General features: G+C 47.4%; 1 protein-coding gene across 6 annotated transcripts in view; it reads left to right on the forward strand.

The window, feature by feature from the left end:
• PLXNB3 (plexin B3) overlaps positions 1 to 25,244 on the forward strand; it is a 65,063-nt gene that overhangs the window by 12,465 nt on the left and 27,354 nt on the right. For all 6 annotated transcript variants that reach the window (XM_053300320.1, XM_053300316.1, XM_053300321.1 and 3 more), the window contains exons 3-17: positions 1,893 to 2,990; positions 3,109 to 3,288; positions 15,638 to 15,763; positions 16,391 to 16,491; positions 16,591 to 16,723; positions 18,694 to 18,850; positions 19,645 to 19,753; positions 20,239 to 20,350; positions 20,462 to 20,590; positions 21,632 to 21,842; positions 22,497 to 22,669; positions 23,078 to 23,229; positions 23,999 to 24,104; positions 24,353 to 24,483; positions 24,601 to 24,777. In XM_053300320.1, the coding sequence (XP_053156295.1) occupies positions 1,893 to 2,990; positions 3,109 to 3,288; positions 15,638 to 15,763; positions 16,391 to 16,491; positions 16,591 to 16,723; positions 18,694 to 18,850; positions 19,645 to 19,753; positions 20,239 to 20,350; positions 20,462 to 20,590; positions 21,632 to 21,842; positions 22,497 to 22,669; positions 23,078 to 23,229; positions 23,999 to 24,104; positions 24,353 to 24,483; positions 24,601 to 24,777 (3,095 nt within the window). The remainder of the gene's footprint in view (positions 1 to 1,892; positions 2,991 to 3,108; positions 3,289 to 15,637; positions 15,764 to 16,390; positions 16,492 to 16,590; positions 16,724 to 18,693; positions 18,851 to 19,644; positions 19,754 to 20,238; positions 20,351 to 20,461; positions 20,591 to 21,631; positions 21,843 to 22,496; positions 22,670 to 23,077; positions 23,230 to 23,998; positions 24,105 to 24,352; positions 24,484 to 24,600; positions 24,778 to 25,244) is intronic.

A 25,244-nucleotide genomic window follows, 5' to 3' on the forward strand; every position in this document is an offset into this window, starting at 1 on the left:
CGGAAGCTCCTGCCATCACACTTAGGCAAGAGCCGTAAGTGTTATTAGTAGGGTGCACTGCTGATTGGCCCGGTGGGGGTGGGACTTCCTCCCCCTTTGCCACATGGTATGTGGCTACAGCGGGGCAATTTTATAATGTCTAAATGAGGCTAAAGTATAGTTTGACTCTGCATGTCTTTGATTTTTTGTGTGTAGGTGTTTGTCGGGGGGGAGATCTGAATTCGGATGATGGGGGTGAAGTGTTAACCTCCGCCCCTCAAGGCAGAGGCAGCCCAAGACTTGGATGCCTGGGTTAGCTGTGTGGTGTACAAAGAGCCATTCCATTCGCTCTTCGTATTGAAGAGAAAGGGGTAGAGTAAAAGAGGAAGATTGGAGGAGAGGAGAGTTGGGGAAGGGACTCTCAACCCCAGCACTCTCTCCTCCTTCTGCTCCACCCCACTACTCCTTTTTCAAATATGTTGAGGAGGAGAATGGAGCAGATCTTTGAGCACAGCGGCCAAGATAGTGGCTGCTGGGTATTGGGACAAGGGCAGGCAGGGATGCAGGCAAGGTGGCTGCAAACAGGAAACCATGTATTTAAAAAGTCATGTGTCGTTTGATCTTTGGGCCACCTAATGGTGCAGCAGTGAAGTAACTTGCCTAGCGAGCAAGAGGTTGCTGGTTTGAATCCCCGCTGGTATGTTTCCCAGACTATGGGAGACACCTATATCGGGCAGCAGCGAGATAGGACGATGCTGAAAAGCATAATCTCATACTGCGCGGGAGGAGGCAATGGTAAACCCCTCCTGTATTCTACCAAAGACAGCCACAGGGCTCTGTGGGCGCCAGGAGTCCACACCGACTCGATGTAGCAACTTTACTTTAGTTTGACCTTTAACCTCTTTGATGCAAGAGTGGTGTTGCCACTAGTTTTCATTCAGGAAAGAAGTGTGCCTTCATCATTAGAAGTTTGGGAAGCCCTGGTCTGCCATCACGTGGGGTCAGATAGCAACAATGCTGGGCTAATGCAAACTTAAACCAAGGGAGGGAGGACATAGGCATAGACTTTGGTGGGTTAAAGGCAAGCAGTCTGAACACAGCTGACCTGACTGGCTAACTGGACCATGAGGTGAAGTGAGGTAACAAGCGCTGGCCCCGTTGACAGATCCTGGCTGCAGGAAGACATATGCCACATGTGCATAGAGATGTTTTCACCTTATGTTTTTATTTTATCCTATTGTTTGTTCAAGTGATTAATTAATGGGTTTCTATCCTGGGTTTCTATCCTGCTTTCCCCACAAATGCTGCCCAAGGCAGCTAACAAAACCACATACATAGAGCAAAAATCATAAAACGCTCTGTAAATGCAACCTTAAAACAATACAAAAAGTAGTAGCAGAATGCTATTGCCAAGGATGGGATATATTTGGATGAATAAACAAACACAAATAAAAGAACCATCTTGCATGTTCCAGAGCTGGCTGTGGAGATCCATTGGATAGGAGGATGAGAGGTTTGCTTTGAGCTGGCACTCAGGAGGGAAGATGGTTTATCTGTTTCTTTTTTTAGTGGTGGCCTCAGTTTAACATCTTGGCAGTGCTGAAAAACAACTCTTTTCAGCTGTGTCTCCAAACCTTACTCAGAAACAGTTTTAAAGCTACACTAGGCAATACATGGAAAAGGAAAGCAACCCTATGCTTCGGTCTCCCAGCACATAATGGAGCTGTCTGGGATGCCCTGTGTCATGCAGTGGCTGAAGTTTTGGTGAGGGTCGGGAGTGCAGGATAGAGGCGTCATTTGGATTTCCCTCTCCCAGGAACCAAGAGATCATTGGGCCTGCCAGGTTCTGAGAGCTAGCCTTGGGATTTCTACACTGAGTGCTGATCACTCTTTCCTGTTCTCCCTCTGTCTAGGATGTGGACATGTCCCCAGGCCGCCTGCTGCTCTCGTTGGTGGTTGCACTGGTGCTCCTGCTGCCCTTGTACCTAGCTGCCCGCCCACCTTCCTACCCATCCTTTTCGGTCCCCAACACCACCTTCAATCATCTAGCCCGAGCCCGGGACACTGGGACACTGTATGTGGGTGCAGTCAACTTCTTATTTCAGCTGAGCCCTGAGCTGAGGTTGGTGGAGCGGACGCGCACAGGGCCACAGGAAGACAGCCCCGAGTGTCTTCCTTTCCGGGATCCTCGCGATTGTCCGCAGGCCCGGCTCACGGACAATTCGAACAAGCTCCTGTTGCCCAATGAGCATGCCGGGGAGCTGATTGTCTGTGGGCAGCTCTTCCAGGGTGTGTGTGAGAAGCGAGCCTTGGCAGACATTACCAAAGTCCTGTACCGCCCAGAGGATCCTGGCGACAACCAGTTTGTGGCAGCCAACGAGCCCCGGGTTTCAACTGTGGGCTTGGTGGGGCAGCATGGTGGCCGAGACCTCCTCTTTGTGGGTCGCGGGCTGACTGCAAAGCTTTCTGGAGGGATCCCGCCATTCACCATTCGGCAGCTGGATGGATCGCAGGCTTTCTCCAACGAAGGGATGGGCAAGCTGGTGGTGGGTGACTTCTCGGACTACAACAATAGCTACATAGCTGCCTTTGCTTCTGGGGGCTATGTCTACTTCCTGTTCTCGCGGCGTGGAGCCAAGGCACAGATGGAGTACCGCGCCTACCTCTCCCGGAGCTGCATGGATGACACTAACCTCTACTCCTACGTCGAGCTTCCCTTGGAGTGTCGGGATGCTAAAGGGCGTGTTTATAACCTGGCTCAAGCTGCACATCTGGCATCCGGGTTCCCCGGTGAAGGGGCAACGCTCTTTGTCATCTTGGCCACTGGGCAAGGCTCCACGGCATCTCCCACGGCACAGACAGCGCTGTGCTCCTACAGCTTGAGTGAGGTGAATGAGGCCATGGAGCAGACGCGGCGGCTGTGTTACACCTCAGCTGGACTAGGTCCCACAAGGGAGGAGGAGGCTGCCATTGAGTATGGCGTGACTTCTCTGTGCAACTTGTTGCCCAAGGTGAGAAGGGATGAAAGTGGCTGCTTCTGTTTGATGGGGAGGGGATCTCTTTGTGAACGCCTGCCCCACCCTGCATTCCATCCTTTCTACTTCCGTGTTGTTAATTTTTTTTTTCCAGGAGTCCCCAGAGGCTTATCCCTGTGGGGATGAACACACGCCTAGTCCCATTGCCAGCCGGAAGCCAGTGTTGGCTGAGGCACTTCTAACTACTCTTCCAAGACTGACAGCTGTGGCAGCCATGGTAGAAGTGGGTCATACCATTGCCTTCCTTGGGGATGGTACTGGGCAGCTTCATAAGGTAATGAGGGGTTGCTGTCACCATAGTCTGATTCGTACCATTTTCCTACCGCCTTCCTTGCCCTGGGTATCTGTATTTGGGAGCTGCTACCATCAGTGGCTTTCACATATCTGTACACATGTTCAAATAGGCATCTGTACTGTCTTTGGCTGATATCCATTAGTATGCAGTGTTCATGCTGCTAATGCTGTGCTGGTCCTAGGACGGGCAATTTCTCAGTCAGTCTCTCCTCTGAAGTTAACTGTAACTCTCCAAAAAAAAAATATGTCCCTGAGGGTCACACAGTTCTCTTGAACATATTTTCGGGAGTTGGCCGGCTTCAGAGGGAAGGGGGATTGATGAAAATTGTCCTCTCTCACAGTGTAGCCACAACAGCAATTCATTACTCTGCATGTCAGCAATTATATTAATGCATTTAAATGTAAACCCTACTTTTTCTGCCTACAAAATACATGTGTAGGGGGGTTTTTTTTGGTCTGTTTTTCTGTGTCAGGGGAAAATGCCTTCTGGGGATCATCCTGTTAGACAAGTATTATGTTGGAAGTAGCTCTGCTGTCTCTCTCCGCAGAGGAACAGTTCTTGCCATCATTCCAGAAGTGGCTGTTTTGTAAGGGCCTGACTAGATATTGTGGACAACTGAAGCTTGGTGGGCCTTCCCCTGCCCCACCCCTTTTGTAGGAAAAGGCATTTAGGGAGGGGATGTTTTGGACTTAAGCAGCTAGGGAGACTTAAGCAGCTAGGGAGGGTGACTTAAGCAGCTAGGGAGGGGCATGCCCATTGTTGGCTCCAACTGCCCCCTCCCAAGCAGAATTTTAATTCTAAAAAATGCAGAGTGCCCTTTGCCCTGAGCATTGCCTTCTGCTGCTGAGTCTGTAGCTCTGATTCCCTGAAAGTTCAGAACCAACACAGTCTTCTAAAGGCAGGGCTGCTTCGACTTGGCCTGCTTTTTGTGGCTGGCCTGGGCTGGACTTTAAAAACAAAACAACAACAAAAAACACACAACCCCAATGACCTGCATATTTCAATCATTTTAAAATTGCCAGTTTCAGTTTAAGACTGACTTGGTGCTGGCAGAACACATGCCACGCAGACACAACCCCTCCTTCCCATCCAAGCTGTGCCTGAAATCTGCCCCTGCACAAAGAATAAGGCCATTCTGCTCCTCATGCTGGACAGGCTGCTGGCATTTCAAATGTCTTTGCGTCTGGGTGGGAACCACTGTTCTTGTGCCATGTGAGGAGGGAAGAACTAAATGTGTAGGATTGTGCTGTTGCTGTTGTTGTTGTTGCAAAGGGAACACAACAAACACTCTCTTCACAGTGGATATCGGAGGGCAGGGAGCTCAATGGGAATTTGGATTTCCCCAAATGAGGAAACTGGGAGGAGAGGAGAGTGTAGGGTACCCACCATCACTCACCTAACACTGGCAAAATGGTTTCTGATACCTGGAATCGAATCTAGAGAGGTCTTGGAGTCTTTCAGGGGCTTGCTGGCCCTCCTTGGGGTTTGGATTTCTGGCTGGAAATGGTTGCTGCCATAGGGCTTGACAAATCCCAGGCAGAGGCACTCTTATCCCTGGACTTCAGGGCTGAAGTCCAGGGCCTCCACAACCCCTGGGGCCCCCAAATCATCTTTAGTCTGTCCTGGGTGGTGTGGTTTGTGCCTACGTGTTAAAAAATGATGCTTAAATGATCCAGCTGGGGGGGGGCTCCAAAGGTCTTTAGGTCCAGGCTCCACAATTACCTAGGTGCACCTCTGATCCCAGGTGCCAGGGAATGATGGCACCTAGACATTTAACCATGGTGCCTAGACTAGGATATTCAGATGTAGTTATTTGGTAAAAACTGTATTTGTCCCAGGCAGCCCTATTTCTGTTCTAAGTATGTTAGGGTACGTTCTCCTGATCAAAATAGGCCCAGCTTATAGGAAAACCGCAGTCACCAAGCCACATGTACTCCTGTGAAGCATCCTGCTAACTCAGACATTTTTGTTGATCCCAAGCTGGTGCTGCAAACACTCAACATTTTCACTAGGATCAACCAGCTGAATACAGATCTAAGATGAACAATGGGAGAGAAACAGTGGTAGAATCTGTGCTTTGTGTGCAGATGGCCCTGGGTTCAATTCTCAGTGTTCCAGTTTTAAAAAAACTTGGATGAGAGGTGCAACCTTTTGCCAGGAACCTTGGAAAGTTGCTGCCCGTCAGAGCAGATATTACTGGGCTAGATGTAGCACTGGTCTAACTCTGTGTCAAGCAACTTCATGTGTTGCTGCTGTGGAAATAAATGTGAAGCCATGTAAGTGCTGTCTGGTAGAATCGCAGAAGTCATAAGAACATAAGAACAGCCCTGCTGGATCAGGCTCAAGGCCCATCTAGTCCAGCATCCTGTTTCGCACAGTGGCCCACCAGATGCCACCAGAGTCAGTCTGGAGTTGATCAGGACTTCCAGTCATCTAAGAGTGGTCCTTCAGTAGTATAGACCCACCCCTTGGTATGTTTTCTGGGCATGTTTTTAGCCTACTTTAAGCTTATGAAATCACCCAGCTTTGTGTGTGTACATGTGTGCGCGCTTCTATGAACTTCACAATGCCTGGACCAAATATAGTATAGTTGCAAGGACATCTAGCGACACGTCAATGGCATAGTTTGAGATGATGTCATGCACCCCAATTCAAGTTGGTGGATGCGTGAACGTTTGAGGCGGAAGTGGGCTAACTTGTGAGGTGGTAATTATCGATTAGGATTATAGTGAAAGGAAAGTAGGCAGATTAGTACTTACTAGAATTTCTTGTTACCCTGCCTGCAAACTGGACCTGTGAAACTGCATAGCTGGGGGAAGAGCCTTGACCTGGTCCTCTAACATTTCCCCACCACCAGCAAACGATGACATTTGAGCATCAAAGGGGCAGTTCTCCTTACCATGAAGGATCCTGGACATTAGATAGGATTCTGATCAGGATCTTAATTAACAGATTTTGGCTAACTATCCTGGCAGCCTGAAGTCTGTGGACCCCTGCATGTCAGTATTGTTACAATGTGTGTGTTTCCATCTCTTTCTGTTATAAAGACTGTTAACCACACCCCATCCCATTTTCCTCATGTTTCCCCTTCGCTGATTCCCACTTCCTGACTGGATCCAGTTTGAGTTCTTTAAAAAAACAACAACCTCCCCCCCTTCTTTTTCTCCTACTTATCTACCTTTCTTTCTTGTGCTGTATTTGCCTTTTTGTTGTCTCTGCTCTACAGACCTCAGATTGTTCTCCATTTCATGCCTCTCTCCTTTCTCACTTGCTGCTCCCTTCCTCTGAAACTTGCTGTCCCCAGCCACCAACAGCCTCTCCTTCCTTCAGTAAGCTTAAAAAGCATCTGGAAGCACATCTCTTGAGCTATTAACCTCTGCTCTCTGCTTCTTTTCCTCAGCCTTCTTTTGGTGTCCCTTCCCTAATCGTCTTGTTTTCACTTTAGACTGTGAGCCAGGGGGCAGGGTTTGTTCTTTTAAAAGGCATCATTATACAGTGCCTTCTGCATGAAATGACTTAAATAATTATAATTATAATTATTTTTTTAAAAAAATAAGTAGCAGTATTATTATTAACAATGATTGACAGGAACATGACAGGTTTTGCAAAATAAGGAACTAATATTTTGGTTCCTGACTTAATTAATTTCTAGCTGTAGAATTTGGAATTTATGTTCTGCAGAAGTATGCATAGCCCTGTCTGTTGGCTGAACCAGAAGTGTGGAGTCTGTCCTGAGTTGAACTACACACTACTAGAATTTCCTAAATTTACGTAGTTCTGTTTGCATGTCCTCAACGATAGCTTATAAAAATACTTCAATATGAGGAGATTTCTTGAGATTTTTTTTTCTGAGGAAGGACTACCTTCTCTGACATGAACCTGCCCTCTATTAAGTCCTCCCTTGATGCCCTTCTTTGGGACCTCCTGCCTCCAGAAGTGAGGTGAGTGGTGACCCATAATAAGCTATTTTAGTTATGGCTTCCCGATTGTGGAATCCTGTCCCCGGTAGGATATTTTAGTTATGTAGAATCCTGTCCCCGGGGGAAATGACAAAGAGTCTTGTAGCAGCTCAAAGACTAACAAATTAATTTCTATGGGGTTGGCCAGGCTCTAATAGGGAACCATTGTTCCTTTCTCAATACTATAGTTAATTAACTTAATACAGCCAGGAAGACTGCTTTATCTACCATTATTGCTGCTATGAATCATCACTTGCTTAGATTTTAATTATACATAATAATGGTCCTTGATTGTACATCTTCCATCCCATGGCCCCTTGGCCTCATTGTGTGTGTGTATTATATACTGTATATCTTTGTCAACAGAGGATCACACTTCATGCATCTGATGAAGTGGACTAGGCTACAAAAGCTTCAGTCTCAATAAATGTGCTAGTCTTTAGCTGCAACTCTCCTCGGGTTTTTTTTCCTGCAGCTGACTTGCACAGTTGCCCCTCCAGAGGTTGTCTGCTGGAAGACTGGCTTGCTTGACATGGAGCCGGATGTCATTCCGGCACCAGCCTGAGACTTTTTTTATTTGCCCAGGCCTTTTGGAGGCTGCATTTTGAATACCATCTTTTAATCAGGCTTCTATTCTTTCTGCTGCTGTTGCTTCATATTGCCTTTCATTGTATGCATTACTGGTGTTTGGTTTTGAAACTGCTAGGTACTCTGTGAGAGTACTACCTGTAGAGTAAGATGAAAGATGCTTAAATAAAGGCACTTTCTTGGATGTCACACCTACTAATCCCAGATAGCACAATTGGGCTGGGCCAGGCGAGTCTTGGCTTGCCTGCATTCATGATCCATGAGTGTTCCTGTACACGCTTTCCCATTTGCTTTCTCACACAATGGTCAGTCTTGCATCACAGTGTCCCATGCCTCAGCTTTTTGTTTGCTTTCTCAGAAACCACTTTTATGGCATGGGATGCTATTGGAAACCTGAGCAGGAGGGGAATAGATCTAGATTTAAGGAACCTGAGGTTTTTAGTTGAAAGGGAACTCCCCTCTACCCCAATGATCCTTCCTTCTGAGAAAAGAATTTACATTTGAGATATTGGTGCTTTTAGGGCCTATCAGTGCCCCTGACAGCAATCAGTTGCTCCCCCACATCTCAGACATATTAAGGCCTAGCAAGGAGCAACATGCTTAGTCAGTGATGGAGGATGATGGTTGCTCACTTCTGTGGCCCCACACATGGTATTCATCTTCCCACTCAGCTACTATCAATCTTGATGGCCACACTTCCAGACACATCCCTGCTGTTTGAGAGACATGTTACTAGTGTCCTATGAGTGCTTATCTATAACTCCACAGTTGCTAAAAGCAGCATAGAATGGACAGAGTAACTCCATAGCAAGTAGACATAGCCACAGTGACCAGTGTCCCCTGTAACAGGGATTCCCAGATGTTGTTGGCTACAACTCCCATAATCAAAAAGCCTTAAAGGCCATTGTAGCCTAGAATGCTTGGAGTTCTAGTCAACATCTGGGAATCCCTGTTATGGTGATCCAGGTTGCCTTGCTGACTTGCCCTTAGATCTGATTGTGCTGTTGTTTCATACCAGGATAAGCCACGATAAAGCCTCTCTCATCCATGAGTTGATTGTGAATGAGGGGGCTTACCTGGCTTGTATTACTGAGACCTGACTGAACAAGCTGGGAGGGGTAGATCTCAGTTGCGTTCAGCTGGGTTTTCAGTACCAGCACAGATTAAAGGGCCAGGAAGGAGGGGTTGCCATGGCCTGCAGCGATTCCATCTCCTTCTCCAGGCTACCAGTACAGATGGACTCCAGTTTTGCATGCTTGTACCTAGTATTGAGCTCCTGAAACTGATTAGGGATTCTGTTAGTATGCCAACCACTCCACAGCCTGACACTTGATGGAGGTGGATGTCTTGAGCTAATGGAGTTGGTCTTAGACATGGGGTTGAGGACCCCCAGGCTTGTGGTTCTAAGGGACCTCAACATTCATGCTGAGGCTTCCTCATCTGGGGAAGTTCAGGACTTCATGACCACCATGACAACGATGGTGCTTTCACATTGTTAGTTCAATATACAGGTGAAACCCGGAAAATTAGAATATTGTGCAAAAGTCCATTAATTTCAGTAATGCAAATTAAAAGGTGAAACTGATATATGAGACAGACGCATTACATGCAAAGCGAGATAAGTCAAGCCTTAATTTGTTATAATTGTGATGATCATGGCGTACAGCTCATGAAAACCCCAAATCCACAATCTCAGAAAATTAGAATATTACATGGAACCAAGAAGACAAGGATTGAAGAATAGAACAATATCGGACCTCTGAAAAGTATAAGCATGCATATGTATTCAGTACTTGGTTTGGGCCCCTTTTGCAGCAATTACTGCCTCAATGCGACGTGGCATGGATGCTATCAGCCTGTGGCACTGATGAGGTATTATGGAAGACCAGGATGCTTCATTAGTGGCCTTCAGCTCTTCTGCATTGTTTGGTCTCATGTCTCTCATCCTTCTCTTGACAATGCCCCATAGTTTCTCTGTGCGGTCAGGTCAGGCGAGTTTGCTGGCCGATCAAGCACAGTATACTGTATACTTTTCAGAGGTCCGATATTGTTCTGTTCTTCAATCCTTGTCTTCTTGGTTCCATGTAATATTCTAATTTTCTGAGATTGTGGATTTGGGGTTTTCATGAGCTGTACGCCATGATCATCACAATTATAACAAATTAAGGCTTGACTTATCTCGCTTTGCATGTAATGCGTCTGTCTCATATATCAGTTTCACCTTTTAATTTGCATTACTGAAATTAATGGACTTTTGCACAATATTCTAATTTTCTGAGTTTCACCTGTATGTAGCAGGGGTTGGAGTCAACAACATCCTCCACCACCAGACCACTCTCCTCTAGACATGACAATGGACATGACTGCATTGTTATGTTCAGATCACTACCTGGTGAGGTTTAGACTAGCAGCAGCCATTTCCTTCTGCAAGGGTGGTGGAGCTATTAGGAGACTACTGGAATCTTAGGTACTTCTGGGGGCCCTTGGAGAATTTCCAACTGGCGTGGCTGGCACTCTTGTTGCCCTGGTGGGAAGTGGATATTATCATGGTTGAAGATAATCCTGGTGGAAGACACCGTTCGTCCTAACACCCTCTCCCACCAGTTAGAACTTGATCAGAGCAGGGAGATGGCTTGAATACAATGATGGTTTGAGTCCAACCAAACACAGGCAAGAGCTCATTATTCAGCCTGCTCTGTGACAGAGAAAAAGCAATACATCTCTGCTCCTATTGCATCTGCACAGTGCTGTCCAGTGAAGCTTTTTTGAGAGGTTTGGGGTCTCTTGCAACTTGGCCTGTTGGATCTAAAGTAACCCTTGAAGGCATGCTGTGGCATGTTTTAGCAAGAACTTAAAGTATTAAATAACTCTTATTATTCTCCTCGAACTGGATGCTATTGTTGTCATAGCTCTGACTGTAGGTGTGTCTAGAACACTGTTGAGTCCTATTTTATTGGATGGATTTCATTTGGTTCAGCCTGAGGACATGGACAAGATCGTGTGGGGAAACTTGGCCTGTGTGTTGAACCCTTGTCTCTTCTGGCTCACAACATCAAGGAGGGAGGAACAGCATAGCTCTGTCCGGGAGGTAATTAATGGCTTTTTATAAGCAGGTATAGTTCTGGCTTTCTTTGAAGGAGGTAATTGTAAGACTACTCCTGAAGAAGTCCTCTTTTGACCCAGAGCACTTGGCCAGTAGCAAATATCCCCTTCTTGGGTAAGGTGCTTAAGTAGGTTGTTGATTTGGGGCTCCAGACACACTTAGGTGTAAATGGTTATCTGAATCCTTATCAGTCTGGTTTCAGTTTCAGAAGCAAAACTGCCTTGCTCGCCCTGAGAAATGACCTATGCTAGGCAGAGGTGCATCTAGGTAATGTTGGAGCCTGGACCTAAAGGCCTTTGGAGGCCCCGCTGCAAGTTAAGCATCATTTTTAACATGTAGATTCTTGAGGGCACAAACTATACCACCCAAGACAGACTAAAGAGGATTTGGGGGGGCCCAGGGGGTGTGGAGACCCTGGACTTTGGCCCCGAAGTCCAGGAGCAAGAGCACCTCTGATGCTAGGAGAGCAGTAGGGGGCAGTCGAGTGCAATCCTGCTGATTCTTCTGGACCTCCCAGTGGGCAGTCAGTTGCATCAACTGTGGGTGTCTTCCTGGTGGGGTGGGGTGGGGGTGCTGCATTGCACTGCTTCTGTTCCTGCCTGGAGAACCAGTTCTAGAGGACAGTGCTGGGAAGCTCTTGCTTGGATCCCTGGTACTTGAAGCCCTGCGGGATCCCAGAGCACATCTTGTCTCTCTTGTTTTTTAACATCTAGGTGAAACTGTCTAGGGGCAGAGCTACCTGTTATATACCACTGATAATGACATTCTGTGATTCTGTTCATTCTAGGCTGAAGCTGAGTGGGGATTTGGAGTGAGATGCTGTCAGTGTGTTGATGACACCCTGCTCTTTCTTTCCTTTTTCGTCAGGGTTCAGGTGTGGTGGGGAATGTGTCGAATCAGTGTCTGGGATCAGTAATGGTCTGGATGAGGGCCAATACACTGAAGCTCGGTCCTGACAAGATAGAAATACTGTTGACAGACTTTTTTTGTCTGCTCAAGAAAGTAGTGTTCAACCTGTTTCTGATGGGGTTTCACTCCTTCTCAGGATCAGGCAGGGGCGTAGTCACCATTGGGAAACCAGGTTCAAAGAACCCGGATCTCCGCGCCTTGTGGCCCCAACACGCCCCCTGCATCTGACGTCAGACGCGGGTGGGGGCTGGTTTAGCTCCTGAGAAGGGCTGCGCGGCCCCGATCGGGAGCTAAATGGCCAGCATTATATTCGCAACGCGGCCAGGAGCGGCTCTCCCTCAGGGAGAGCTGCTTCTGGCCGCTCTGCGAATGCAGCACCTGCCCCAATTTAGTGGGCCAGTGCAGCTCCTGGCCGCTCTGTAAACACAGTGCTGGGCTGGATCTAACTCCTGAACAGGGCCGCGCAGCTCCGTTCAGGATCCAGACCACACACCCCATCTCTGACATCAGATGTAGGGGGCGGGGTGTGTGGGGCCGGGGCTGTGGTGGCCAGACATGGGGCGCCGCTGGTCTGGCTCCGCTACTGGGATCAGGTCTGAAGCCCATGGGTACTCGTACATCCAGCTTTGGCATTAGAGGTCCAAGAGACTTCTGTGGCATGCCACCACCTGAGATTTGTGTGCCAGCTGGAACCTTGCTTGGACAGAGAGAGCCTGGCCATAGTTATTCATGCTCTGATGACTTCCAGTTTAAACCATTGTAATGTGCTGTAGGTAGGCTACCACTGAAGTCGGCTTGGAAACGCAAATTAGTCCAAAATATAGTCCCCAGGTTGCTATTTGGGACAGCTTGCACATCCCACTGGTGCTTAAGTGAGGCAGATAATGATTGAAGAGAACCTTCTAGGTGGTGGCACCGTGTTCGTGGAATGCTTTCCCCCAGGGCCTTGCCGGGTGCCAACTTTTATGTCTCTTCAGCACAAGGTGAAGACCTTGTGATCTTCCCAGGCCTTTTAATCTATGCTGAATTTTTAAAATACCTCCCATTTACCTGCTGTTCTATTTTTGTATTGTTTTGTTACTTTTCTGGGTTTTTTAAAATTATTGTAAACTACCCTGGAAATATTTATGTTGAAGAGCAGCGTATCCATTTTAAAGGTAGACAGCCAGATGAAAGGTATAGGATGTAGCTCAGGGTTCAAAACACATGTTTTGCATGTAGAAAGCTTCAGGTTCAATCTTGACTTCCCCAGCTAAAGAATCTTCGATGGCAGAGCTAGATGGACCAATGGTCTGACTTTGTATAAAGTAGCTGCATATCTTCATAAGTTCTAGACCTCCATCAGACTGTGCACTTGTTCTTTGGTGGTGGTTCTGAGATTGTGGACACTTGTATGATACTCACTGTTGCTTGGATACTGAGCTAACCTTTTGCATGTTGTGTATATATAACTCTAACCCCTGCTAACTGGGCAAAGAGGCACCTTTTAATGTGGTGATTCTCTGTATTTAGCAGGGGGAGAGTAACCGGCCCTATCCACCCAGCATAGTACCTCCAGTGACTGTTGCTGGCGTCTATGTTATGTTTCTTTTTAGATTGCGAGCCCTTTGGGGATGGGGATCCATCTTATTTATTTATTATTTCTCTGTGTAAACCACCCTGAGCCATTTTGGAAGGGCGGTATAGAAATTGAATGAATGAATAATATATGTACCAGTATTGAAATAAGAGTCAATTCTACAGGGTATCTCTCTTGAGGGTTTGTGTCGTGGTCAGCATTGTACATCAAGCTTTAAACATTTCTTTTTTGGTGACCTGTTGCACGTCATCTAGCAAGTGTTCCCTCTGTTTTTGTCTGATTGCTAGATCCAGGGTGTCATTTTTACCCTTAACGTTTTTGAAATCATTTGGGCAAGAACTGCAGCAGTTTGCAGGTGGCGCTTCCATGGCTTCAACTCCTGTTGTCTAGAAGGTCTGGCACTGCCATCAGGCCAGGGTGAGGCAGCAGCCTTTGGCATCTTGGGAACAGTGTTCTCTCTTAATTTTTTTCATCTGTGTGCGGAATGAGTTTTGTTCTGGGTGGCAGTATCAAGGCAGTGTGTGTGCACATGCATTCAGAGTGGGGCCTTCCTGATTCAACCTGAGCAGGATTTAAAATGAACTGAGCGAACATCCAAAAACTTATGTGCGCAAGCATAGGTGCATCCCTTAGAGGAAACACTACTTGGGCTATCATTGACAGGCAACAAATTGTCAAGTGTTTAGTTTATTGCTGTGTTTTTATCACCTTGGCTGGATCCTGGGAGGTGCTTCTTGGGATCATCTGCCTCAAGAGCCTAGACCTCTCAGGCAATCTCTAGCGTAAGATTTACTGGCGGTGTGGAGGAGGGAGGCTCTCCCAGTGTATCCAAATTCTGCAAATAAATGCAGGTGCTGATTACAAAACAAATCCTGAAAACCAAGGCAATTCATGCAAAATAAGCACATATGCATACACTGATTTGCATAATTAACTTTTCAGGGCAGCCTTTGAGCTGTCTTTTGCCCTAGGGTTAGTTGCCAGATGGCTTTTATATTTAAGGATTATTGTCCCACTTTCCCAGAGCATCACAGTCAGAGAAGGTTGGGTGTCTCGTCCTTGTGACTACGCCTTAAAAATGCCCCTTGAGTCTGAATATTTTGTCCAGCTACCTTTTTTAAACAGAAGAGGGCCAATACAAAATAAACACATGCACGCAGACACACAAGTTAGGAAGAACTACCATGTTCTAAAGAAGGGGCAGCCACTGCAGAAACCCTTTCCTCGCCCCCCACTGATGCTGCAGCGTGTAGTGATTGTGACTTGAGAGAGGATTGTCGTCATAACAGGGAGCAGGTCAGTTCAGTTCATTGCGATTTTTGATCAGATATATATTTCAATCCAAATCCAAATAAAAATAATCTTAAGTGTTAATATTGGTACGGATACCTATATATACACAGGGGTGTGGACGGGTCCAAAGAACCTGGCTGCCAGTCACTGTGGAGCCACCCCATTCAACCTAGCCACGCCCCCTGCATCTGACATCTGATGCAGGGGGCGTGACCATAAGCGGCCCTGTTTGTGAGAAGCTTCAGCCAGCCTCTTTGCCTTTAGAGGCAGGGAAAGGTGATCCTAGCCAGGCTGGAAACGCAGTGCTGGCTGAAGCACCTTGTGAACGGGGCCCTGCGGCCCCATTCCCATGCATAGCCACACACCCTGCATCTGATGCAGGGGGTGTGGCTAGAGGGCCTAGGGGCTGGCGGGTTGCACCCATGGTGGCTTCCTGCATGCCTGCGTATATGTGTAAAAACTATTCCATAAAAATAGAATAAAATCAAACAAACTTTTGATTTTTGATTGAAAAAACCTAAATTAACCATTTCTGACACACCATGTGCAGGTCTTGATGCCAGCTTTAGCTTTTGTTTACAACGGGTAGCTCTGCCCCCATCATCCCCAGCCACAGTGCCCAGTAGTCAGGGATGATGGGAGTTGTAGGCCAACATCTGCAGGAGGGCTGTAGTTGTACAGCCCTGTCCTAGAGGGTGTATGGGCCTGGTCCAGAGTACTATCCTGTCTTCTGTCAGTGGCCTGCACTGAAGTTTTAAGGAAGAAATACATAAGGCTTAGGACCTAATAGAGAGAGTGTCAGTCCTGTTGATTATTTGCAACAGCATTTAGTTTCTGAGACATATTGGGCAAGGTATGCCTTAAACATCTTAGTTATTCCTATTTTAAATGATCTAGGTTTATTTGAATGGCTCAGTGGCACAAGTCTACAGCACTGTATCTCCTGGCCCACGTTCTCCTGTTAATCCAGACTTACTACTAGATGGCAGTGGGACCCACCTGTATGTGATGACGGCCTCACGGGTAAGTCATGGGACCTGGTAATTGTTTCCCCTCACTTCTTATAACCATGATGTTTTGACATCTTCCGTTTGGGCAGGGAGAAAATTCTGCTCAGAATCTGGCTTCTTGGTGGAAAGCTGGAACCAGTGTTGGAAACTGCAGTGTGGTTCTCTTCTTCTCACATAGGAATGTTTTCAGTGTCATACTCATGTTTCCTGCACTAGTGTCCGCAAAGCACTTTGCGCATGCCCTGAGGTAATCTAGTCCCATGTTACTAGATTTTATGAGACTGAGCTCTATTATCAAAAATGAATTTGAACCCACTGGTTTGTTATGTCTTTCTCTGTAACATGTGTCTTGGTTCATATATCTCTTCTGGATCAGGAGCTGGGTCAGTAGCTTTCCTTTGTGTGAGATCCTACACATAAAAGTACACCCCTGTTTTTCCTCTATTTTAATGACTATTTACTTTGTCATCTCTCTCTCAAATTCCAAGTTCTGCTAGTCCCTTCCCCCAGTACTTGCTTCAGCATAAGCCTGTAGTTTCTGCAAATCAGTGCAAAGGAATGCACAGCATCACAGATTCCGGAAGTGGTGTTAGTATTGAGAGCAGAATATGAACTGTCTTGTTGACTTTCTTTCCAACAGCTCTCCAAGGTCCCTGTCTCAGAATGCCCTCACTTCCAGGACTGTGCCTCGTGCCTGAATGCCCAAGACCCTTTCTGTGGTTGGTGTGTCCTACAGAGTAGGTGTGTCTCTGCTGAGAACTTAGCCATTCTGAAGCTTTGCTTCATAAGAAAGATACATGCTCTTTTTCTCCACCTCTAACACAATTGGTTGATTGATAGATGCACTCGGAAGTTGGAATGTGAACGCCATGAGGTGGCCAATCACTGGCTGTGGAGCTATGGAGCTGAGAGCCAATGTCTGAGAGTGGAGCAGATATCACCAGCCAATCAGAGTCGAGAGGAGCAGACGGAAGTGAGTGCAGAGGATAGTAGGGTTTGGGATTGTTATTGCTTGGGAACCAATTCACTCATCACCCCTTAGAGGGTGGGACAAGAAAGGCCCTCTATGACACCTGTGTTTGCCTCAAGATAAAGACCTTTGGTAAGCATGCTTCCTCCTACTAGCAACCAATATAAGCTGTAAGTCCTAGAGATGATTGCTAGCTCTCACCATTGTTCCCTACTCCTGGCAAGGAGATATTCGCAGCTGCTACCACTGCCATGAACACATCCCATACCTGAAAATGGCAGGAGAGCTGGTGTTGTGGTAACAAACATAAATTGTCCCTTTTGCTAAGCAGAGTCTGCCCTGGTTTGCATTTGAATGGGAGACTACATGTGAGCGCTGTAAGATATTCTCCTTAGGGGATGGGACTGTTCTGGGAATAGCATCTGCATGCTACATACATAAGATTCCAAGTTCCCTCCCTGGCTTCTCCAAGATAGAGCTGAGAGAGACTCCTGCCTACAACCTTGGAGAAGCCACTGACAGTCTGTGTAGACAATACTGAACTAGATGGACCAATAGTCTAACGAAAGCTTCCCATGAGAAGGGTAATACTTGAGTTGGTCGTTGGTTAGATTTGGGCTCACCCAATACTTTTAAGAACTGGTGTTCTGGCCACCCCATTAAAATTGTTCTCTGAACATTCATATAAAGTATAGAGTGGCTGACATACTGCGTAACTATTATTTCCAGTGCCCGTATCATTGTGCAACTCCAGTTGCACAATTCTTGCATAACTGTGCAAACGCAACATTATAACTGTAGTGATCAGCCAGCCCTCCCTCTATAAAGAGTTAACAGGGAGTGAACCCGTGTCTTGACTGACACGCTGGTGAACTCCAGGGCAGCCAATCAGTATACCAGGTGGATGGGACCTAGAGAGTGGTTGCTGGGAATTCTGGGAATAAGAAGGGCTGTCTTTGTTGGAGAAAAGCACATGTGGAAAGGCTTAGTGAAGGGCAATGGAGTTTTGCTCCCTCATGGTCGAAGCCAGCATAGAGTTTTCTCTCGTGGAATAACTCTGTAGATTCTTAAAAGGAAGGATTGCAGGAAGCTTGATTCTCCTCAGGAATTGGGTGAGTTCAAGGAAAAGGGAATTCAGCATAGGGAACAGTTTGTTAGGCAGGTTGTGTGTTAGAAACCTATATTTCTTTGGTGTGTATGTTTTGCATATTCCTGATACTGTTCTGTTATTGTTTACCTGTAATGTAATTGAAATAAGAAACACTAGCCTACGACCATCCTACCTAGGCGTTGCAAAAGACTCTATAAACATTTAAGCTTGCCTAAAGACAACCTCCTATTTTTGTAATTTACTAAGTATTTTTAACTGTATCTAAAAGCTGAGAGAGCTTCAGACGGAAGCCGTCTGTAGTGATTGAAATAAAACTGTTTTTTTAGTTCTTTTCTTCTTACAAGTCTATCAGAGTTGGTTTTTCTCAAGAAAAGCGGGGGTGAATGGGGGGAATTTTCTGGTGCAAACACATCCTCAAACGTTCAGTAACTATCAGTTTTCTCACCACATGTAGGCTTGCACGTGGAAGATTTTTGTACTTATCCAATAACAAAATAGAGTTTTCCCTGGGATTCCACTCCAAGCCCAGGGAGGTTCAAGCTCTGTCGATAAGAGGGGTGGTGGTGGCAGTATTTTGAACCTACTAATAAAAAAGGATAGTTTTAGCAGGAGCCTAGACAGGCAGCTCAAGCAGGGATGATTTAGCATTTCTTTTCCCTCAAGTGAGCTTGCTCTGATGAGACAAAGGCTGTAATCCTCTACAATAACGTGAACATAAAGTGGCATGGTATGTTAGCCAGTAAGCTGAAAGGTATATTGCAGGTTAAATATATATAAAACCACAGAAATTCAAACTGCAAAAAAGTGATAAAACTGATCCAACTACATTCCAGTGAAAATACGTGTCTCCTACTCCACCCAGGTCTCCATGATGGTCCCCCGTCTCCCTGCGCTGGCTGAGGGAGAGCATTACCATTGTGCCTTTGGTACCCAAGACAGCCCAGCCCAGTTACAAGACTCCTGGGTTCGCTGCTTCTCACCTGTTCCTCAACAGGTGCCACGCACCCAAGAGGGCAAAGGTGAGCTAAGTCCCCAGGCAGGGATTGAATAAATCATTGGGGGTTCATACCTAGCAGACCCACCACAGAGGTCTTGCTATACCTGCCACACACCCCAAAGCGATGCTTTGCCAGGAGATAAAGTGAGGAGGCCCTTTTAACCTTTTCTCTTCCATGTATTTATTTGTTGACTATTTCTGTCCCACCTTCCCATCTTGCCCATGAACTCGGAGGCTTACAAGCCATTACAAAAATAAACTAACATACAACAAAATATTTTTTTAAAAGATGAGTACTTGAAACAACTCTGAAAAATCATGCAACCTTTGGCTTAGTTCTCACTGAAATGGATGAGCCTGTGTCTGGGTACCATTTCATACTACAGATTGGGGTTTCCGTGACTGAATATGTGCAAAACATTCCCTGAATATAGAAAAGTAAGAGGGTTCTAGCCTAGCCTTTTCCCTGATACCATAGTTTTTTATGTTTAGCAGGGGCATGCCACTTGGATTTGTCTTGGGCACCAAAATGTCTTGGGCATGGGCAAAATAGCTGAAGTTTCCAAGCTAGGCTGCCTTTGTGCATTTAGATGACTGAGGTTCTTTGCTGCCTCACAACTGTGAAGTACCCAGGCCTGGCAAATTTGCCTCAAGACCTTCAGCACAGTAGCCTAGGTAACTGGAGAAGTGAAGAAGTGTGTGCTAGGTAGAGGTATGTGGGGGTGAGCATCTGTCTTGCATGATGGCTAAGTGGAAAGAAGTACTTTGTTCCTTGATGGCTTCTCCTGTTCTTTTTCTCCACCACCCCCACCTCAGATCATGTGACCATGGCATTGGCCCTGATGTTCCAGGATGTGGTCGTGGCCTCGGTGGGATTCTCCTTCTATGACTGCAACGCAGTGAGCCAGCTCGCTGATGACACCCCGTGAGCGAATGTTGAGTGGATATGGGGGCGTGGGAGTGGGATTGAGAGGCATTTGCAAAATGGTTGTTTGGCGGGGGGAGATGGGAGGGGGAGGAAGTAGGGCTTCCAGTATAGAACTCTGTTTGCTTTCCACTAAAAGGATTGAAATTCGGTAGCAAGAGTCTGAATCCTGCAATTTTTATTAATAATGCAAATGAAGCATATTTGTTTATATTTGCTTGTTTTGCATAACTTCTGATCAGTATGAGGAAGGACAAAGAAATATGCAGCACCCCTGACCCACTGAAAAATCCTATTGAGCTCCCCCAGGCTTTGGAGATTTCACCCATGTTTTACTATCTTAGGGTTAGAATCCTGCTTAAGGATGAACAAAAGCTGTGATTCTCAGGATGCTGAATCTTACATCATGTCCACCTCTTCTCTGAACTTGCTAAATACAGACAACCCTGGTTAAAGGTCATTTTCCTGAATTCCTTCTCCTATAGGTGTGGAACGTGTGTGGGCAGTCCCTGGATGTGCCATTGGTGCCCATCCAGTCACCGCTGTGTCCCTGAAGGACCCTGCCCAGATGGAGAGGGGCTTGTCTACAATGAGAAGGTGAGCAGCTCAGTGGCAGCACTCTCTCGTGACTTTCCAGAACAGGCAGGGGAGGCAGGGAAAGAAGAGAGGCAACTATCCAGTGGCATGCAACCTTTCTTGGTCTTTTAGGTGTCCACTGAAGAGCTGCAGGGTCCAGCTGCCTGCCCCAGTGTGGGGGTCACTGGAGAGGCCCATTTGATTCCCGTTGGTGTGGAAATGCCACTGAACCTGGTCGCTTGGAATCTACACTTGTTGGCGGTGAGGAAGCGAAGGGTTCTCGGAGGGAGGAGGGTGTAAGAGAAGGCAGGGCTTGAGGAGCCTGGCTGACTGTACTTGTGACACCGGGGGGCTCACTTTTATTACCAGCCTAGAGGTGTTGAACTGCCCTATCTTTCCCCAAAGAATATTGGGAGTTGTAGTTTTCGTAAGGGTACTCATAACCCCTGACCCTTTTTTCGTATCTGGGAGCTGTGAAGGTTTAACAGCTTTCATAGTGGCTTAAACTGGTCTTGGAAGTGTGTTCTGAGTTGAAGGAATAGTGTGCTTGTCATAAGAACATAAGAACAGCCCTGCTGGATCAGGCCCACGGCCCATCTAGTCCAGCATCCTATTTCGCACAGTGGCCCACCAGATGCTGCTGGAAGCCACAGACAGGAGTTGAGGGCGTGCCCTCCCTCCTGCCATTACTCCCCTGCAACTGGTACTCAGAGGCATCCTGCCTTTGAGGCTGGAGGTGGCCCACAGCCCTCCGACTAGTAGCCATTGATAGACCTCTCCTCCATGAAGTCATCCATGTCCTGGAGGAGTATCTCCTACTCATGTTTTATGAAGTTCCAATAAGGTGCCACTCTTCTGTAAAGAACCCAAAAGGAATGCATTCCCTGGCCCAGGGGCGTAGCTGGGGGAGCGGGGGCCCGTGTTCGCCCCTCTCCCCGGTGGCCCCTCTGAGTGAGGGAGATAACGAAGAAAATAGTGAGGGCTAGAGCTGGAGGGGCCCTCAGGAGCTGGGGATCCCGGGTTCTTTGAACACAGCTGCTCGATTATCACTACCCCCTTGCCCTGGCCAGAGCATTTTAGGTTGCAGATGGTGAATGGGGTTGGGGTTGGTGTTGGGGATGAACATTGCCTCCCACTGCCCCCTCCACAATATCGGGGGAAGAACGGGTTGCTTGTTTGTGAGGCTGGCTGATTGAGATAGGGGCGCAGAGTGTGTGGGGGAAGGTCAGCAGGCTTTCGGGCAGGCCTTGGAGGGGCAGGTGAGGTTGTCGTGACCCTTTCTGACCCTGTTCTCCTCCCCAGGGCCCCGTGACCCTCTCCTGTGTCCTGGAGGTGGAGGAGACCCAGGTTGTGGTGCCCGCATCCCTGGAAGAAAGGGACAGGGGGACTTCCCACCGTGTGCAGTGCCTGCCCCGGGCTTATAGCTACACACAGTCTGCCTCAGAGCTACACATCCCTCTCTACGTCATGGTGGGGGGTGACCAGCGCCTTGACAGTCGTGGAGACCTGCATGGTAAGGCATGGCAGGCAGAGAATGGATCTGGATGTGGCAATGTGTTCAAGGCTGTGTGCGCCTTGATCCGTAGGTGTGCAGAATGTAGTATCTGGTGCAGCATTCAGCTTCCTGAGAATCTCTCTCCTTTAATTAAAAACCAGTTCTTGGCCATTATGGCTACACAGGTGTGCTTCAAAGTCTGTGGACAATGCCTGATGAAATCCTTGTAAGCATGGAAAGGTGGGACTGGGCCGGGAAGGCTAAATAAAATTTCCTGTGCTTGGGGGTGGAGCTTCAGGGTTGTATATAGTTCCTTGCCCTTCCATTCCGTTGTCATAACCAGGAAGAAGAAAGAATGCAAAACAGCGTTGAATAACAAAAGGTGTTGTGAGGTACCAATTGTATATTATTGCCTCTTAACTTGGATGCAGCGTTTCTGTGTGCAGACAGAAAGGATCCATAGATCCCAGGATATGCCCCATCACACCTTTGCACACACACCCTGCCCGCATTTCCTATCAGGCATTATTGCAAATGTCTCCGCACCCAACCTTCAGAACTGGAGGCACTGCTCTCTAGCACCTTGCTGCCTTCCGGGGAGAAGAGTGAGCAGTATTAATAGTGTAATCTGAATCCCAGCATTTGCCTCTTATCTTCTTGCCTCCCCTTTAGCAACTCTGTACAATTGTTCCACTGGCCGTTCTGACTGCAGCCGCTGCAAAGCTGCCCCTCCTCACTTCCGCTGTGTTTGGTGCCAGGTGGGAGAGGTGCCTGGCTGTGTCTATGAGGAGCTGTGTCCCTCCAAATCTGGTGTCTTTGCTTGCCCGTCGCCAGTCATCCATTCGGTGAGAACCTGCATTGTTGGGCCTACGTTCTGTTCCAGGCCAAGCCAGGGCCTCCGCCAAGGCAGAAATCAGTGAGAGGGAGGGAGAGTGTGTGTGAAGACCTGTTATCTCACCAGACTCCCCTGCAGTGTTCCCTCTAACAGGGATTCCCAGATGTTATTGACTACAACTCCCAGCATCCCCAGCTGCAGTGACCTTTGGTTGGGGATTATGGGAGTTGGAGTCAACAGCGATTCCTATAAGAGGGAACACTGCTCCCCCTCTGTGATGGAATAGGCTGGAACCTGGGATAGCTCTCTCACAGTACACTAGCTAGTTTCTAATGTGTCATTAGCACTTTGTTTCGTTCAGTAAAATCGGGAGGGAAGTGCCAGTCTGGAGCCATAATGCCACATTTCTGTTTTCCAGTTCCATCCCCTCACTGGACCCTTGGAAGGGGGGGTGTCTCTCACAGTGATTGGGTCTAACCTGGGTCATCGCTTTGAGGATGTGGCTGAGACTGTCACAGTGGCTGGGCTGCCATGCATCCCCAAGCCAGCCTTCTATCTCGTCTCTACTCGGTAAGCAGCCTGGTGGGTGAGCATGGCGCTTGCTCGCTCTCTCCTCCTGCCCCCCGCCCCCCACTCCGTAAACTCTTCTGAAAATGAAATGGCCAACTTGGTCCAAAGCTTGGTGGAAAATGAGAGGGTTGTGCCTGCAGCTAACTTGCATAGGCTGGTTCTGATGATTTGCCTGTTCACTTTATTGACAGGGCGGATGCCAAGATATAGAGCACACTACTGGATTCTTGGTGCGCAGCATTTTGATTTCATTAAATATGCAAAGTCTGAACCACTCCCTGGGAGACATTTTTTTTAAATCTCTTAACCATTTCTAACTAACGCCCATTCTTATAGCCTGCATTCTTATAGACTCCAGCCCTGTGAGGTAGGCCATGAAACTTAATGCTTTCCAGACAGAGAGCTGAAGACAAGATAAGCATCTGACCTAAGACCAACCATTGAATCTCTGGCTGAGCAGAATTTAAACTGAGGTCTCTCGGGTCAATATCCAACATAGTATACATAAGAGCTGAAAACGATAGTGGATGCATTTTGCTCTTGTTTCTGATATTTTTTTTAGTATGTCTTTCATACTGAGCTGCCCCGTCCTGCCTCAATTTTTTTTTTATCTTGGCCCTCATAAGGACTGGAAACCGTATTCAAAAACAGACATGCTTGGAACTGCAAGGAGCTCTAATATTACCCATCTCTGCCTTAATGCTTCAGAAACTTCCCTCTTATGAACTTCTGCAGGCTTCCCTACAGGCTTCTCTACTATTCCCTGCAGGATCGTCTGTGCTGTATCCCCAGGAAGGCGAGGACTGTCTGGCCCCATTCAGGTCACTGTAGGGGACCGTCCTCCAGGTGTTTCTGCAAGCTACTTCACCTATCAGGTCAGTCTCTAATGGAATGAGGGGTGTGGGTGAATGTGTAAAACCATCCTGTTTGCAAGACCAAACTCAGCTTTGGAAATGGGGAAGAGAGGTGGGTCATGTTTGCTCCCAGTGCCTCTGACATGGCAAAACTTTCCCCAAGTCACTGTTCCTACCTGGAAAGAAGGTGGAGATGAAATAGGGACCAGCTGAGTTCTCTGGGCACCTGCAAGTACTGTCTGCAGCTTAATCGGTGCTTCTCTCCTCAGGATCCCACCCTTCTTGATCTGCACCCCCGCCTTGGCCCTATCGCGGGAGGCACCCAAATCACCATCACTGGGAAAGAACTTCTGACAGGCGCTGAGATTGCTGCCTATGTGGGGGACCAGCCCTGCACCCTGTGAGTGGTGTGGCCCCTTTTAAAATGGCCCTAGCTCTGAAACCTCTTGATTTGTTTAAATTATAGTCCTGCCTGCCTCATGTCCTCATTTAACCTCTTTCCTCTCGCACCCCACAGTGAGGATCCTGTGGAATCGGAGGCTCTTGTTTGCCGCACCAGTGCGAGCCCTAAACCGCAGGAGGCGCATATCTGGGTCCAGTACGGTGAGGCACAGCGCAGGCTGCCGGAGAAGACCTTCCGTTACACACCAAATCCCCGGCTCACAGGGGCTTCCCCAGCCACCAGCTTCCATGGGTAAAAGGCTACAGGGGAGGGAAGACTCGTTCAAGCCTTAAATAAATCAAATGAATGGGATTTAAGTTCTCGTCATGACTAACTTGTCTCATGGATTTCAGTGGTGTGTAATCATGATGAACTAGTCTGGAGGTTGTCCACTGAGAAGATTTTCTGTTCTTCTTCCAACCAAAAAATAGACCGATCGGTTGCAGATGGGTTAAATTTACATGAATTGGCGTATGAGAAAAGCAATAGGGGTGGGGTGCACTTGATTCTGTTTAGGAGATGCATGTGTGTTTCGCAGCAGGCATGCTGAGAATGCCACCTCTTAAGTTGCTGGGCTCCTCAGCCCCAGCGCAGCGTCCCTCCAGTGGCTGTTGCTGGTGTCTAACTTCTGTTTCTTTTTAGATTGTGAGCCCTTTGGTGACAGGGGACCACCTTATTTATGTATTATTTATTTTTTCTATGTAAACCGCTTCGAGAAT

The sequence above is a fragment of the Hemicordylus capensis genome, chromosome 2 (genome assembly GCF_027244095.1).
Source record: "Hemicordylus capensis ecotype Gifberg chromosome 2, rHemCap1.1.pri, whole genome shotgun sequence".
NCBI lineage: Eukaryota > Metazoa > Chordata > Lepidosauria > Squamata > Cordylidae > Hemicordylus > Hemicordylus capensis.